We start from the raw sequence: 17,231 nt of genomic DNA on the forward strand, positions 1-17,231 counted from the left end.
ACACGCACACAGATCTTCGTATCCTCTGCAACTGTGCAGATTGTGCCCCGAACACTTAATAAAAAGAGTATTGTTGTAAACCGATGGGGTGTTTACTACACCGTGCCGCACCATTTCACAGCACGAATTCAAAGCTAAGGTGCATTTTTTGCATTTTAAAAAAAGAAACTACGGCAAGCATTCAGTCTCCCTCGTTGATGCTTCTTAAAATCCTCCCGTGTCTGTGTTATTTTAGCCCTCAGGATATGAAATACTTGCTCAGTTATGCTCAGTCAGGAACCCCCAGATGGCTTGGGTTGTGATCAATGTTTGCTGTAAACTGTGCGGCCACGCGGCGCTCCAGGAGTCCTGCGCAGCCAGTGAGCTGGCGTTTAAATGGAAAAAACCGTGCATGCACGGGCCGGGCAGCCTGTTAAAGGGATCACACGATCCAAAACAAATTACAGGGAACATTGGTTGTGATTAAAGTTTATGGTGACTGAATAAATCAAACTCTCTTTATTGCATGGGTTTCTTGGCTTTTAATTGATGTTTTGGGAATCAAATTCCACAATTATATATTAAAACAAAGTGGTCTTTATGATTTTTGCAAAAAATGTAAAGTACTGTATATCTGAGTATTAATACAAGGCTCCGATCTACGTAAAGTGTTTAATTAGCTGTAGATTGCAATAATCTAATTGTGCAGTTCAGGTGACATCCTGAGGTTTGCTCTAGCATTTCCTAACAACGAGTCAGTCTCCTATGGCATTGAACACTGAGTGAGGCCAGTTATAGTCTTCAGGTGATGTGGCGTTAGAGAGGGCGGAGTATAATTCGAGCAGAGTGCTCAGACATATTTCAGTACCTATTTCAAAATGATATTTCTGTCCTTGTTTATATAATACTTGGATTTTAAGTTCATTTTAGTTAAATAGCCAAACTTATGGGAATTCGGGAAGGGAGGAGCAGAGTTGGTTGGAGCAGAGAAGTTTCTCTGCAGTAAAGGCCGAGGGGCTTCCACCATCACTTTTGGGCAGTGCATTCCAGATCTTCATGACTCGCTATGTAAAAACATTTTCCTGCATGTCACCTCTGGTTCTTTCACCAATCACCTTAACTCTGTGTCCTCTGGTCTTCAGCCACAGGAAACAGTTTCTTCCCATCTACTCGATCAGAACCCTTCACGATTTTGAACATCTCTATTCAATTTCCCCTTAACCTTCTCTGCTCTAAGGAGAACAACCCCAGCTTCTTCAATCTCACCACATCACTGAAGTCCCTCATCCCTGGGACCATTCTAGTAAATCTCCTCTGTGCCCTCTCCAAGGCCTCGACATCCTTTGTAAAGTGAATTGAAAAGCAGAGAAGTGTTAAACTGGTCTAGAACCGTGGTTAGAAACCTAGAAACATAGAAGATAGGAGCAGGAGTAGGCCATTCGGCCCCTCGAGCCTGCTCCGCCATTCAATGTGATCATGGCTGATCATCCAAATTCAGTACCCTGTCCCTGCCTTCTCCCCATACCCCTTGATCCCTTTAGCCTCAAGAAACATATCCAACTCTTTCTTTAATATATTTAATGAACTGGCCTCCACCGCCCTCTGTGGCAGAGAATTCCATAGGTTCACCACTCTCTGGGTGAAGAAATTCCTCCTCATTTCAGTCCTAAATGGCTTACCCCTTATTCTTAGACTGACCCCTGGTTCTGGACTCCCTGGCCATCAGAAACATCCTTCCTGCATCTAGTCTGTCCAGGCCTGACAGAATTTTATAGGTTTCGATGAGATCCCCTCTCAATCTTCTAAACTCCAGTGAGTATAAGCCCAATTGACACAATCTCTCCTTATACGTCATTCCTGCCATCCCAGGTATCAGCCTGATGAATCTTCGCTGCACTCCTTCCATGGCAAGAACGTCCTTCCTCCGGTAAGTTGACCAAAACTGCACACAATACTCAAGGTGCGGTCTCACCAAGGCCCTGTACAACTGCAGCAAGACACCCTTGTTCCTGTACTCGAACCCTCTTGCTACGAAGGCCAACATACCATTTGTCTTCTTAACCGCCTGCTGCACTTGCATGCTTACCTTCAGCGACTGGTGCACAAGAACACCCACGTCTCTTTGCACTTCCCCTTCTCCCAATCTATTGCCATTCAAATAATCTGCCTTCCTGTTTTTGCCACCAAAGTGGATAACCTCACATTTATCCACATTATAGTGCATTTGCCATGTTTCTGCCCAATCACCCAACCTGTCCAAATCGTACTGGAGTTTCACGACATCCTCCTCACAGCTTACCCTCCCACCCAACTTTGTGTCGTCTGCAAATTTGGAGATATTACATCCAATTCCCTCGTCCAGATCATTAATATATATTGTGAACAGCTGGGGTCCTAGGACCGATCCTTGCGGTACCCCACTAGTCACTGCCTGCCACTCGGAAAACGACCCGTTTATTCCAACTCTTTGCTTTCTGTCCGCCAACCAGTTCTCTATCCAAGTCAATACCTTGCCCCCAATCCCATGTGCCTTAATTTTGCACGCTAATCTCTTATGTGGGACCTTATCGAAAGCCTTCTGAAAGTCCAAATACACCACATCCACTGGTTCTCCCTTATATATTTTGCCAGTTACATCCTCAAAAAATTCCAGTAGATTAGTCGAGCATGATTTACCTTTTGTAAATCCATGTTGACTTTGTCTGATCCTGTCACTGCTTTCCAAGTGCTCTGTTATTACATCTTTTATATAATAGACTCTAGCATTTTCCCCACTACCGATGTCAGGCTTACCGGTCTATAATTCCCCGCTTTTTCTCTACCACCTTTTTTGAATAGTGGGGTAACATTAGCTACCCTCCAATCCATGGGTACTGTTCCAGAGTCTATCGAGTTCTGGAAGATGACCAGCAATGCATCTACTATTTCTAGGGCCACTTCCTTAAGTACCCTGGGATGTAGATTATCAGGCCCTGGGGATTTATCGGCCTTCAGTCCCATCAATTTTCCTAACACCATTTCCCTACAAATACTGATTTCTTTCAGTTTCACCCTTTCATCAGACCCTATGTTCCCCGGCATCTCTGGGAGGTTATTTGTGTCCTCCTTTGTGAAGACAGAACCAAAGTATGAATTTAGTTGGTCTGCCATTTCTTTGTTTCCCATTGTAAATTCCCCTGATTCTGACTGCAAGGGACCTACGCTTGACTTCACCAATCTTTTTCTCTTCACATATCTATAAAAGCTTTTACAGTCAGTTTTTATGTTCCTCGCTAGCTTACTCTCATTCTATTTTCCCTTAATTAATCCCTTTGTCCTCCTTTGAATCCTAAACTGCTCCCAATCCTCAGGATTATTGCTTTTTCTGGCCAATTTACATGTCGTCGTCGTCTCCTTGGATCTTATGCTATCCCTAATTTCCCTTGTTAGCCACGGTTGAGTCACCTTTTTTGTTTCATTTTTATGCCAAACTGGGATGAACAAATTCTGTAGCTCATCCATTCGGTCTTTGAATGTTTGCCATTACCTATCCACCGTCAACCCTTTGAGTGCCATTCCCCAATCAATCCTACCCAACTCGCTCCTCAGACCATCGTAGTTTCCTTTATTTAAATTGAGGACCCTAGTCTGAGTCAACTACTTCATTCTCCATCTTAATGAAGAATTCGATCATATCGCTCTGACCCAAGGGGCCTCGTACAAGATTGCTAATTAATCCTTTCTCGTTACATAATACCCAGTCTAAGATGGCCTGATCTCTGGTTGGTTCCTCGACATATTGGTCCAGGAAACCATCCCGTAAACACTCCAGGAATTCCTCCTCCACAGTATTGTTACTAATTTGGTTGGCCCAATCTTTATGTAGATTAAAGTCACCCATGATGACTACTGTGCCCTTATTGCACGTTTCTTTAATTTCCCTTTTAATGCCATCCCCAACCTCCGCCTTACTGTTGGGAGGTCTATATACCACTCCCACTAATGTTTTTTTCCCCTTAGTATTTCTCAATTCTACCCATACAGATTCCACATCATCAGAGCTAATATCCTTCATTACAATTGTATTAATCCCTTCTTTAACCAGTAATGCTACCCCACCTCCCTTTCCTTTCTGCCTATCTTTCCTGAATATCGCATACCCCTGGATGTTGAGTTCCCAGTCTTGGCCATCCTTGAGCCACGTTTCCGTAATCCCAACCAAATCATATTCGTTTACCTCTATTTGCGCAGCCAATTCGTCCACCTTATTACAAATGCTCCTCGCATTAAGACACAAAGCCTTCAGGCTTGTTTTTTTAACGCTCTTAGCATTGAAATTCAGTACCCTGTCCCTGCTTTCTCCCCATATCCCTTGATCCCTTTAGCCTTAAGAAATGTATCCAACTCCTTCTTGAATATATTTAATGAATTGGCCTCAACTGCCTTGTGTGGTAGAGAATTCCACAGGTTCACCACTCTCTGGGTGAAGAAATTCCTCCTCGTCTCAGTCCTAAATGGCATACCCCTTTTCCTTAGACTGTGACCCCTGGTTCTGGACTCCCCCGTCATCGGGAACATCCTTCCTGCATCTAGTCTGTCTAGTCGTGTTAGAATTTTATAAGTTTCAATGAGATCCCCCCTCATTCTTCTTAACTCTAGCAAATATAAGCCTAATCGACCCAATCTCTCCTCGTACGTCATTTCTGCCATCCCAGTCATCAGTCTGGTGAATCTTCGCTGCACTCTCTCCGTGGCAAGAACATCCTTCCTCAGATAAGGTGACCAAAACTGCACACAATACTCAAGGTGTGGTCTCACCAAGGCCCTGTACAACTGCAGCAAGACATCCTTGCTCCTGTACGCAAATCCTCTCGCTATGAAGACCAACCTACCATTTGCCTTCTTAACCGCCTGCTGCACCTGCATGCTTACCTTCAGCGACTGGTGCACAAGGACACCCAGGTCTCGTTGCACTTCCCCGTTTCCCAATCTATTGCCGTTCAGATAATCTGTCTTCCTGTTTTTGCCACCGAAGTGGATAACCTCGCATTTATCCACATTGGGCAGATGTATGGTAAATGCAGTATAATCACCCAACCTGTCCAAATCATACTGGAGTTTCTCTGCATCCTCCTCATAGCACACACGCCCACCCAGCTTTGTGTCTTCTGCAAATTTGGAGATATTACATCTGGTTCCCTCGTCTAGATCATTATATATATTATAATATATTCTGGGGTCCTAGCACCGATCCCTGTGGTACCCCACTAGTCAGTGCCTGCCACTCGGAAAAAGACCCGTTTATTCCAGCTCTTTGCTTCCTGTCTGCCAACCAGTTCTCTATCCAAGAAAGTACCTTACCCCCAATCCCATGTGCTTTAACTTTGCACGCTAATCTCTTAGGCGGGACCTTATCGAAAGCCTTCTGAAAGTCCAAATACACCACATCCACTGGTTCTCCCTTATCTATTCTACCAGTTACATCCTCAAAAAAATTCCAGTAGATTAGTCAAGCACGATTTACCTTTTGTAAATCCATGTTGACTTTGTCCGATCCAGTCACTGTTTTCCAAGTGCTCTGCTATTACATCTTTTATAATGGACTCTAGCATTTTCCCCACTACCGATGTCAGGCTTACCGGTCTATAATTCCCCGTTTTCTCTCTACCACCTTTTTTTAAATAGTGGGTTTACAATAGCTATCCTCCAATCCATGGGAACTGTTCGAGACTCTAGAATTTTGGAAGATGACCAGCAATGCATCCACTATTTCTAGGGCCACTTCCTTAAGTACCCCAAGATGTAGATTATCAGGCCCTGGGGATTTATCGGCCTTCAATCCTGTCAATTTCCCTAACACCATTTCCCTACAAATACTGATTTCATTCCGTTCCTCCCCCTCATTAGACCCTATGTTCCCCGACATCTCTGGGAGGTTATTTGTGTCCTCCTTTGTGAAGACAGGACCAAAGTATGTATTTAATTAGTCTGCCATTTCTTTGTTCCCCATTATAAAGTCCCCTGATTCTGACTGTAAGGGACCTACGCTTGACTTCACCAGTCTTTCTCTCTTCACATATCTATAGAAGCTTTTACCGTCAGTTTTTATGTTCCCTGCAAGCTTACTCTCATATTCTATTTTCCCCCTCTTAATTAATCCCTTTGTCCTCCTTGAATCCTAAACTGCTCCCAATCCTCAGGTTTGCTGCTATTTCTAGCCAAATTATATGTCCTCTCCTTGGATCTTATGCTATCCCTAATTTCCCTTGTATGATTTGGACAGGTTGGGTGATTGGGCAGAAGCATGGCAGATGCAATATAACGTGGATAAATGTGAGGTTATCCACTTTGGTGGCAAAAAAGAAGGCAGATTATTATCTGAATGGCAATAGATTGGGAGAAGGGGAAGTGCAACAAGACCTGGGTGTCCTTGTGCACCAGTCGCTGAAGGTAAGCATGCAGGTGCAGCAGGCGGTTAAGAAGGCAAATGGTATGTTGGCCTTCGTAGCGAGAGGGTTCGAGTACAGGAACAAGGATGTCTTTCTCCAGTTATACAGGGCCTTGGTGAGACCGCACCTTGAGTATTGTGCGCAGTTTTGGTCGCCTTATCTGAGGAAGGACGTTCTTGCCATGGAGGGAGTGCAGCGAAGATTCACCAGACTGATACCTGGGATGGCAGGAATGACGTATGAGGAGAGATTGGGTCGATTGGGCTTATACTCACTGGAGTTTAGAAGAATGAGAGGGGATCTGATCGAAACTTATAAAATTCTAACAGGACTAGACAGACTAGATGCTGGAAGGATGTTCCTGATGGCGGGGGAGTCCAGAACCAGGGGTCACAGTCTAAGGATAAGGGGTAGGCCATTTAGGACAGAGATGAGGAGGAATTTCTTCACCCAGAGAGTGGCGAACCTGTGGAATTCTCTACCACAGAAGGCAGTTGAGGCCAATTCATTAAATATATTCAAGAAGGAGTTGGATATATTTCTTAAGGCTAAAGGGATCAAGGGATATGGAGAGAAGGCAGGGACAGGGTACTGAATTTGGATGATCAGCCATGATCTCATTGAATGGCGGAGCGGGCTCGAGGGGCCGAATGGCCTACTCCTGCTCCTATTTTCTATGTTTGTTAGACCACACTTGATGTACTGTGCACTGTTCTGGTCTCCATATTACAGAAAGTAATAGATGCACTGTCGAAGGTGTAAGAAGGCTTTACAAGGATGATAGCTGGGGGTGACCAGATAGAATTCTTTAAAATTATGAAGGGGTTTGACAGGATAGACGTAGAGAAGATGTTTCCACTTGCAGGGGGGACCAACATGAGAGGACACAAATATAAGATAGTCACTAAAAAATGAGAATGTGGAACTCGCTACCACATGATGCAGTTGAGGCCAATAGCATAGGTACATTTAAAGGAGCTAGCTCATGTGGAGTATGAACAGCATCGACTAGTTGGGCCAAATGGCCCGCTTCTGTGCTGTAAATTCTATGTCGTAGTACCTTTCTACTGATCCTACAAACTGATCCCAGCTGTACTTTCCTATTTTGTATTTTTTTTAATCTTACATTTTTCCCCTATAACACCTTGTCTGTCCTGTAGATGGACGCCAGTGGAGTTGTCAGTTCCATGAAGAGATTGAGAGTTCGTGCAGCAAACTGCAGTACAAGGAGAAGGGAAACTTCCTCCAGCTCATCATGCCAAAGAAGATACCTCTGCACACATGGCCATCCCTCATGGTACAGTAACTAGCCAACATGTTACAGCTGCATTATTTCTAACATGAGCAAAGGGCCGAGACCCATAGTTCGCCAGGGTTAACGAGAGAGAATGAAGTAAATCTCGATGACTAGGTGACATCCAGCTTTGATTTTAAAAGCCTGACGGATGCAGGAGAAAGCGAAGACTGCAGGCAGTAAGGAGTTTTAAAGATGACGAGATGAATATGACTTGAAAGACAGGCTTGCATTTATATAGCGCCTTTCACGTCCTATGGATGTCCCAAAGCCTTTAAGTGTGTTCACTGTTGCAATGAAGGAAACGTGGCCGCCAATTCGTGTACCGCAAGCTCCCACAAACAGCAACGAGATAAATGACCAGATAATCTGTTTTACTGATGTTGGTTGAGGGATAAGTATTGGCCCAGGACACCAGGGAGAACTTCCCCCCCCTGCTCTTCGAAATAGTGCTGTGGAATCTTTCACGTCAACTTGAGAGGGCAGACGGGGCTTCAGTTTAACGTCTCATCTGAAAGACAGCCCCTCCGACAGTGCGCCGCTCCCCGAGTGCTGCCCCTCCGACAGTGCGCCGCTCCCCGAGTGCTGCCCCTCCGACAGTGCGCCGCTCCCCGAGTGCTGCACTGGGATTGTCAGCCTGGATAATGGGGCTGAGAGTGGGAATTGAACCCGTGACCTTCTGGCTCAGGTGAGAGGGCTGCCACTGAGCCAAGGCTGACACGTGGTTGATTACAGTGTGGGAGGAGGACAAGAATGAAAGGCTGTGTATATGGAGCTTAAATTGAACAATAACAATGTTCAGAGGTGGAGTGGTCATTGAGATATTTAAATTGAGAGGGAGAAGGGCAATAAAGGTTCCAATGGGGTGGGGGCGGAGGGTTAAGTTAGAAGCTAAAAGTAAGAGAGGGGTTGCTTGTTGGATAATGAGTTCTCTCCTGTCCAGGAGTACGAGGAGTGCCTGGAAAGACTCCTCAGGTAAAGCAGTAGTAGTTCATTGATGAACTTTATAGCACATTGAGTTGTTGAAGAATAATTTGATCTGAAAGAGGCAGCTTTAGCGATGAGGAAGACTAAAGTCCTGTGTTCGGCAGTAATTGGGCACCCGTAGATCTGTATCATGATACTTGTGCAGACCAATATAGACTGCTGTAATCAAAGCACAGTTGAATGTTAAAGGATAGAATGACTTGAGAGGCAGCAAACCAATGCAAGGTAATAACGTGTTTCAGTAATGTCTTACCTGTTACTGTTCCAGGGTGAGCTGTGGCGAATCGACCTTAGTTGTGAGGTGTTTGGCTGTATCTGTGGTCAGCTCCGGCACGGTGCACAATGCTAATCGTTGCCGCTTGCCCGAGCAGAATCCAGCTGGCCAGACTCCAATCCTGCTCGTGGCATTTTGGAGTGAAGCAATTCTAACTCCATTACCAGAACTCCGTATCAGTAAAGAGGAGACTGAAGATTGACGCATTCGATCTGACCGCCCCTCATTGGCCAGCGTTGTCTGCCCCATTTCAACAATCCCACAATGAGCAATGCTTATAAATGATGGGGACTGCAAGGAATCTTTGAATGTTTTGCCATGTTTAGCTTAATGTATGGGGTGTGTGTGCTTTTTGTATGTGTATGTTTAAAGGGGAGGGCAGGGATTGTGCTGCAGTTAGCTCCATGCCGCAAGCGAAACTGCTTACAAATTACTTGGAAACCTTGGCAAGATGGATTTTCTTCATTTAAAGCTTTATTAATTTTGGAACTGAGAAACAGGATGAGGCCATTCAGCCCCGCGAGCCTGTTCTGCCATTCTGTTAGATTATGGTTGATCTGCATCACAACTCCAGTTTACGTGCCTTAGCTCCATATCCCTTCATACCTTCATCCAACAAAAATCTATTGGTATCAGTCTCGCAAATTTCTCTGGATTCCCCCCCCCCCAGCATCCACAGCCTTCTGGGGAGAGATTTCCACTCCCCTTTGTGTGAAAGTGCTTCCTGATTTCACTCCTAAATGGTCCAGCTCTAATTTTAAGATTATGCCCCCTTGTTCTGGATTCTCCAGCCAGAGGAAATAGTTTCTCTCTGTCTACACTATTAACATAAGAAATAAGAGCAGGAGTAGGCCATACGGCCCCTCGAGCCTGCTATTGAATCCTTTAATCATTTTAAATACCTTGATTAGATCACCCCTCAACCTTCTAAACTGGAGAATACAAACCAAGTTTATGCAACCTGTCCTCATAATATAACCCTTTAAGCCCTGGTGAATCTGCTATACCCTTTCCAAGGCCAGTATATCCTTCCTGAGGTGTGGGGCCCAGAACTGAATGTGGTGACTCCAGAGGGGGTCTGACCAAGGCTCTACAACTGAAGCATCGCTTCCTCCCCTTTGTATTCCAGCCCCCTGGAGATGAAGGCCAACATTCCATTGGCCATTTTGATGACTTTTTGTACCTGTGCACTGGCTTTTAGTGATGTGTGTACCTGGACACCCAAATCTCTCTGCTCCTCCACAGCTCCTAGTCTCTCGGCATTAAGAAAATATTCTGATTTGTCTTTCTCGGATCTAGTAGATTTTATTGTAGCATCAGATTGGAGAGATTACTGGCCGTGTGCTTTTAACAACGGGCAAACTGCTTCCTCTCAAAGGCATGAGAAAGAGAAAAGGCTCATGTTGAATTGAATGGCTCCTGATATGAACGACTTCTGTTTACAATAGAAACTATTATCTTCCATAATGGCGGGGCTCAATAATGGAAATTGGCAGATTTCCTGAGAGTCCCCACAATTTAATCTTGAATGTCTGGTACAGCAGTGCTGTAATCGTGAGAATGGCGAGTGCTGTGTAAGTAGCAAAAGAAATGCCAGTGAGGCAGCATCTTGAATAAGGTTGGTCCCGGATAAAGGAAGAACAAACTTTATACAGTAATGCCTTGCATTTCCTCAGGACGTCCCAAAGCGCTTCACAGACAAGAGTTTGTTTTTGAGTTGTAGTCTCTCTTGTTGGGTAGGTGAGCGTGCCGGCTGATGTGCATTTGGCATTGCTCTGGGAACAGCGCGGAGGTAAATGCTCTTTAGTGGTAATAAAATTAGAAAATGCTGCAAACACTCAAGGTCTGGCAGCATCTGAGGAGAGAGAGAAGCAAGAGTTACCGTTTCAGGTTGATGATCTTTCATCAGAATTGGAAGCAGTTAGAGATTTAACAGTTTTTAAGCAAATGCAGAGCCAGAGAAAAAGGATTGTGGGGGGAGGGGGAGTGGGAAAAGAACAAAGGGGCAGGTCGGTGATGGGGTGGAGGGTAGGAGTGATTAAATGATGAGGGACGATGGAGTTGGGTGAGGGTAAATGATGAAAGGGATGATGGATTTGGGTGAGGGTAAATGGTTGGACATTGGGAGAACGCCGCGTTGTTTGTACAGTGCCATCGAACGAGACCTGAAGGACGGCACCTCCAACAATGCAGCACTCCCTCGGGGTCATTGGGAATGCGGAGAATTGGTGTACGAATAATGGAGGATTGTGTAGGCATTCCTGTTTGTGTTCTGTTTGTGTTTTTGATTTTCCTGTCGGAGAGGGCACACTTGCACTGCGGTGTAGAACTGGTGACCTTGCTTCATTGCTCGGCTATTTTTAGAGCTACAGATTTCCTGGCTTGGAATAGCCAAGCCAGTCGCTAGAGAAACAGTGACACTAATTAGCACTTTGAATATTAATTGACCGTATCGGCTTGCAACAGATTTCTGTCCTATAACCTCAATCGGAATGATTTTCAGTATATTTCTTATGCAAAATGTTGGCCTCAACACCACAGTTGTTGCTAGGCTCCTAATATACATTGGAATCAACACGTTACAACCAATGTTGCACATGGCCTGAAACCCTTACTCCCCATCTCTCTCCCAACAATAGAGAGTCAGATTAAAGGGACAATCTACCTTAGTGAGTGAAACTGTTTGACAATCCGAGTTAGAGCGGTTTCACGCTCGGCGAGTGTTGTGGGCGGACTGCCTCCATTAGTACGAGTCTGACTCGTGTATTGCAGTGACCCGTGTGCAAATCCTTCTGCAGTACTCTGTCAGCCTAAAAGGGTTGTCTGTTTGGTCAGTGCCAAAAGAAAGTACGGAACAAGGAAAGGTCATCCAGTCCCTATTTCCACTAACCATGTGCCCACTGATTTATTCCGGGCCCTTTGGTCCATTTGCTGTGAATTCGGTCTGGATTCCCTGTCAATAGTTTAGTTTAAAATTGAACCTCTGGGAAAGCAACCTAGAAAGCAATTGTCAGAACTTTCCTGAACCTAGAGTAACTACAATGAAGCATTCCTCCCTTTACCCCCTTCAGCCCCCATTTCTCTACCCCCCCTACCCTGAAGGAGAAACTGTTTCCAGTGACGGGAGAGTCGGTAACCAGAGGGGACAGATTTGATAATTGGCAGACGAGCCAGGGCGGAGATGAGGAAACATTGTTTTTCCACAGCGAGTTGTTGTGATCTGGAATGCTCTGCCTGACAGGGCGGTGGAAGCAGATTCAATAGGAACTTTCAGAAGGGAATTGGATAAATAACTGAAGGGGAAAACATTGCAGGGCTGTGGGGAAAGAGTGGGGGGGGGGGTGGAGGGAGAGAGAGGGGCAGTGGGACTGATTGGAGAGCTTGTTCAAAGAGCCGGCACAGGCACGATGAGCCGATCGGCCTCCTTCTGTACTGCAAGATTTTATGATGCAGTCACTGGCTACCCTCTAGTGTGGCAGGCAAATGGCCATTCTTCAGGATTGAGCCCAGACATTGTTCGTATCCGACACCCATGCGTGCACTTGCCAACAGGACCTACCCTACTGGCTAGTGATCAGGGCTGGTAATCCTTGCTGTTTCGATTTATTATTTTCATCTTTGTCCATCCCCTCTAACCACCCCCTCCCTTACTCCCGAGCCCAGGAATACGGTAGCACTGTTATTAGTGGCCTGGCTGAGATGAGCGAACTCGACAAACTGTGACCCTGGTGTGTGTGGCTTGATTCCACGCTGGGTGACTGCCCTGTCAGGGCATGTCTGCTGTGATATTTTTATCAATAGAAAATTGGTCTCTTCGCTCGCCACCACAATGGAAGTTTTACAAGTACAGGACACTCTCTCTTAACCGGCACCTAAATATCCGGAAACCTCTCTTAACCGGCAAAATTCGGGAGTAGGTTCAGGTAAGTTTTACTATATATTAGTGGCCGTGTAACCGGGGTTCCTGCACCTGTGGCCGTGCAACAGGGGCGCCTGGATCTGTGGCCGTGTAACCGGGACTCCTGCACAAGTGCCGTGTAACAGGGACGCCTGGATCTGTGGCCGTGTACGGGGCTCTCGTACCTTGGTAAGTATACCTCGCTGTAATCCGGACTTTTTGATCAACCGGCACCACGCCGGTCCCGTCGATGCCGGATAAAAAAGAGTTTCCTGTAATTTGCATGCCAGTTTATTGAACTGTGAGCCAGGTTATGCAATGACTACCAGCAGTTTTAAAATGTCCCACGGTGCTTCATGTGGGAGTAAGTGGAGGCCACACAGGAGTAGAAGAGTTGCGGGACATGACTGATGCCAATTATCATTGTCTACCAATCCAAAAATGTCCCTTTTTATCCAATCTTGTCTATCCCCCATCTCCCAAGTGGTTTCAGATCCACGCATGAGGCGGTTTCCCATTCCACACAACTGGCCGTGAGAGCCAGCCATTGCTTACATAATTGCACACAGTTATCTCCAAGTAGCAATTGGCATGTTAAAATACTTGACTAATGCACCAGAGGGGAGATGAGGTTTTTTTTTACGCAGTGAGTTATGATCTGGAATGCACTGCCTGAAAATGAAGCAGATTCTATAGTAACTTACAAATGGTTGAATTGAATAAATACTTAAAAGGGAAAATTTGCAGGACTATGGGGAAAGAAGGGGAGTGGGACGAATTGGAGAGCTCTTTCAAAGAGCCGGCACGATGGGCCGAATGGCCTCCCTCTGTGCTGCAAGATTCTATGATACTTTAAAATGTCGTGGGAAATGCATGTTTTATATTGACTTGCATCCTTGCATTGCTGTTACAGAAGAAGAAAAGTAAAGAACAGCCCACGGTCATTCCGTCCAGAGACACCAGGAAGGAGAAGATTTTGTTCCGCGACAATCTCGCAGAAGATACGAAAGCCGGAGAATTGTCAGACAGCACTGAAAAGAAGAAAACGAAAGCTGAGCGCGGAGTTAAACGTCCGATCAATGTGAAGGCTCCGGGAAAGACTGAGTCACCGCCCGAACCTGGTGTGAAACGCACCGTCCAATGCAAGGATCCGGATCCCACTCCGGTCATCCCCGAGCCTGTTGTAACTCAAGCCCCCGAAGGAAGCGACGCTGCTTCTTGTGAGCAGGGCGCCAAACCTGCAGGGCGCCCAAAAAGCCCAACGAGCACAATGAGTGCGAGTAATGCTGACGCAGGCTTGTCTGACGGCGCGGTTGAAAGTAAAGTGAAGAGGAACGATCGGGGTCCCCAGGGAGACTGGCACATGGAGGATAAAAGTAGTGGCTCAAACTCTGGCCAAGCATCGACTGAGAAAGCTGAGGTATGTTGGCCATGTATGTTAATCTTATGAGCTGCATTGTAATGAACTTAACCTGTTGGAGGTGATCCTTTCATACATGCTGTGCGGTAGTATAGCGGTTATATCACTGGACCAGCAATCCAAAGACTGCGGCTAATAATCCGCAGAACATGAGTTCAAATCTCACTCTGGGCAGTTTCAGATTTTGAATTAAACAAAATCTGGGAATAAAAAGTTGGTGTCAGTAAAAGTGACCCTGAAACTGTCATTGTTGTAAAAACCCAACTGGTTCACTGATGTCCTTCAGGGAAGGAAACCTGCCATCCTCACCCGGTCTGGGCCTATAGGTGACTCCAGTCCCACACCAACCTGGTTGACTCTTAACTGCCCTCTGAAGTGGTCTACTGAGTCACTCAGTTTGTATCAAAACCAGGGGTTGAAGAAGGCGGCCCACCCCAGCACCTTGGGGCAACTAAGGGATGGACAATAAATGCCGGCCTTACCAGCGACGATCACATCCCGAGAAAATGTTTTTTTAAATGGGTTTAACCCCATTTGGTTTAAGGTAAACATTAGTCCTATTTTGTTGTTTGTTTGACTATTCAATATGAATATAAGTTGAAAGTACTGCACGTCGGAAGGAACAAAATGGGCCACGAGTATTCGGAGATGTGACAAAATAGCTGCGGGTCAAGTTGAACGAGAGCTAGGGATTTTAGTAAGCTTGGCACTCAACATGTCCAATCACTGCAGGGTAGCAATCAACAAATCAAAGAATGCTGAGCCACACAGCCACGGCAGCAGAGCACAACAACAACTTGCATTTAACATTGAAAAGTGTCCCAGGGCACTTTGCAGAAGCGTGAGGCAGACCGGCAGATTGACGCTAAGCCAAAGGAGGAGATACTAGGTGGGTGACAAAACCGCTTGGTTAAAGAGGTGGGTTTTCAGGAGGAGAGAGTGTTGGAGGGACGTAGAGGTTTAGGGAGGGAAATCCAGAGCTTGGAGTCTAGATGGCTGGAGGCACAACTGCCAATGGTGGGGCAAAGGGAGTGGGGGATGTACAAGAAGCCAGTGTTGGAGGAACGCAGAGTTCTCGGAGCATGGTAGGGCTGAAGGAGGTTACAGAGATGGGGAGGGGCAAGGCCATGGAGGGATTTAAACAGGAGGATAAAAATTTTAAATTTGAGACATTGTGGGGCCAGGAGCTAGTATAGATGGGTGAGCAAGACTTGGTGTGGAATAGGATACAGGGAGCAGAGTTTGGGATGAGCTGAGGTTTGGAGTGTGGGAGGCCAACCAGGGGAGCATTGGAATGAGAATAGTATGATCAAATTCTTCATTAAGATGGAGAATGAAGTAGTTGACTGAGACTGGGATCCTAAATTTAAATAAAGGAAACTACGATGGTCTGAGGCGCGAGTTGGGTAGGATTGATTGGGGAATGTCACTCAAAGGGTTGACAGTGGATAGGCAATGGCAAACATTCAAAGACCACATGGATGAACTACAGAATTTGTTCATCCCAGTTTGGCATAAAAATAATACAAAAAAGGTGACTCAACCGTGGCTAACAAGGGAAATTAGGGATAGCATAAGATCCAAGGAGAGGACATATAAATTGGCCAGAAAAAGCAATAATCCTGAGGATTGGGAGCAGTTTAGGATTCAACAAAGGAGGACAAAGGGATTAATTAAGAAAGGGAAAATAGAATATGAGAGTAAGCTTGCAGGGAACATAAAAACTGACTGTAAAAGCTTTTATAGATATGTGAAGAGAAAAAGATTGGTGAAGTCAAGCGTAGGTCCCTTGCAGTCAGAATCAGGGGAATTTATAATGGGGAACAAAGAAATGGCAGACCAACTAAATACATATTTTGGTTCTGTCTTCACAAAGGAGGACACAAATAACCTCCCAGAGATGCTGGGGAACATAGGGTCTGATGAAAGGGAGGAACTGAAAGAAATCAGTATTTGTAGGGAAATGGTGTTGGGGAAATTGATGGGATTGAAGGCAGATAAATCCCCAGGGCCTGATAATCTACATCCTAGGGTACTTAAGGAAGTGGCCCTAGAAATAGTAGATGCATTGCTGGTCATCTTCCAACATTCAATGGAATCTGGAACAGTACCCATGGATTGGAGGGTAGCTAATGTTACCCCACTATTCAAAAAAGGTGGTAGAGAGAAAACGGGGAATTACAGACTGGTAAGCCTGACATCGGTAGTGGGGAAAATGCTAGAGTCCATTATAAAAGATGTAATAGCAGAGCACTTGGAAAACAGTGACAGGATCGGACAAAGTCAACATGGATTCACAAAAGGTAAATCGTGCTTGACTAATCTACTGGAATTTTTTGAGGATGTAACTGGTAAAATAGATAAGGGAGAACCAGTGGCAGGCAGTGACTAGTGGGGTACCGCAGGGATCGGTCCTTGGACCCCAGCTATTTCTTCACCCAGAGAGTGGTGAACCTGTGGAACTCTCTACCACAGAAGGCGGTGGAGGCCAGTTCATTAAATATAATCAAGAAGGAGTTGGATATATTTCTTAAGGCTAAAGGGATCAAGGGGTATGGGGAGAAAGCAGGGACTGGGTACTGAATTTGGATGATCAGCCATGATCTCATTGAATGGCGGAGCAGGCTCGAGGGGCCGAATGGCCTACTCCTGCTCCTATCTTCTATGTTTCTATAAGAGTTTCCACGACAGATGGTCTGAGACAGAGTTGGAGGCTGGCAATGTTAGAGGTAAAAATAGGCGGTCTTTGTGATAGAGCAGATAAGGGGTCAGATCAGATGCCGAGGTTGCAAACAATCTGCTGGGATTGGTGGCGATGGTACAGAGATTGTGGTGGGAGCTGCAGACAATGTCTTAAGGCTTCCCAGTGTTTAAATGAAGGATATTGTAGAACTGCCTGGACCACATTAAGCACTCAACTAAGATCTGCTGACTGCACAACGCTGGAATTG

At 45.6% G+C, this 17,231-nt stretch overlaps 1 protein-coding gene across 6 annotated transcripts in view; it reads left to right on the plus strand.

The window, feature by feature from the left end:
* usp19 (ubiquitin specific peptidase 19) overlaps positions 1–17,231 on the plus strand; it is a 182,276-nt gene that overhangs the window by 51,389 nt on the left and 113,656 nt on the right. For all 6 annotated transcript variants that reach the window (XM_086002169.1, XM_086002172.1, XM_086002171.1 and 3 more), the window contains 2 exons: positions 7,568–7,704; positions 13,774–14,280. In XM_086002169.1, the coding sequence (XP_085858295.1) occupies positions 7,568–7,704; positions 13,774–14,280 (644 nt within the window). The remainder of the gene's footprint in view (positions 1–7,567; positions 7,705–13,773; positions 14,281–17,231) is intronic.

Source organism: Somniosus microcephalus, chromosome 11 (assembly GCF_052327205.1).
Source record: "Somniosus microcephalus isolate GS21.2 chromosome 11, FLI_Smic_1.0, whole genome shotgun sequence".
Taxonomy (NCBI): domain Eukaryota; kingdom Metazoa; phylum Chordata; class Chondrichthyes; order Squaliformes; family Somniosidae; genus Somniosus; species Somniosus microcephalus.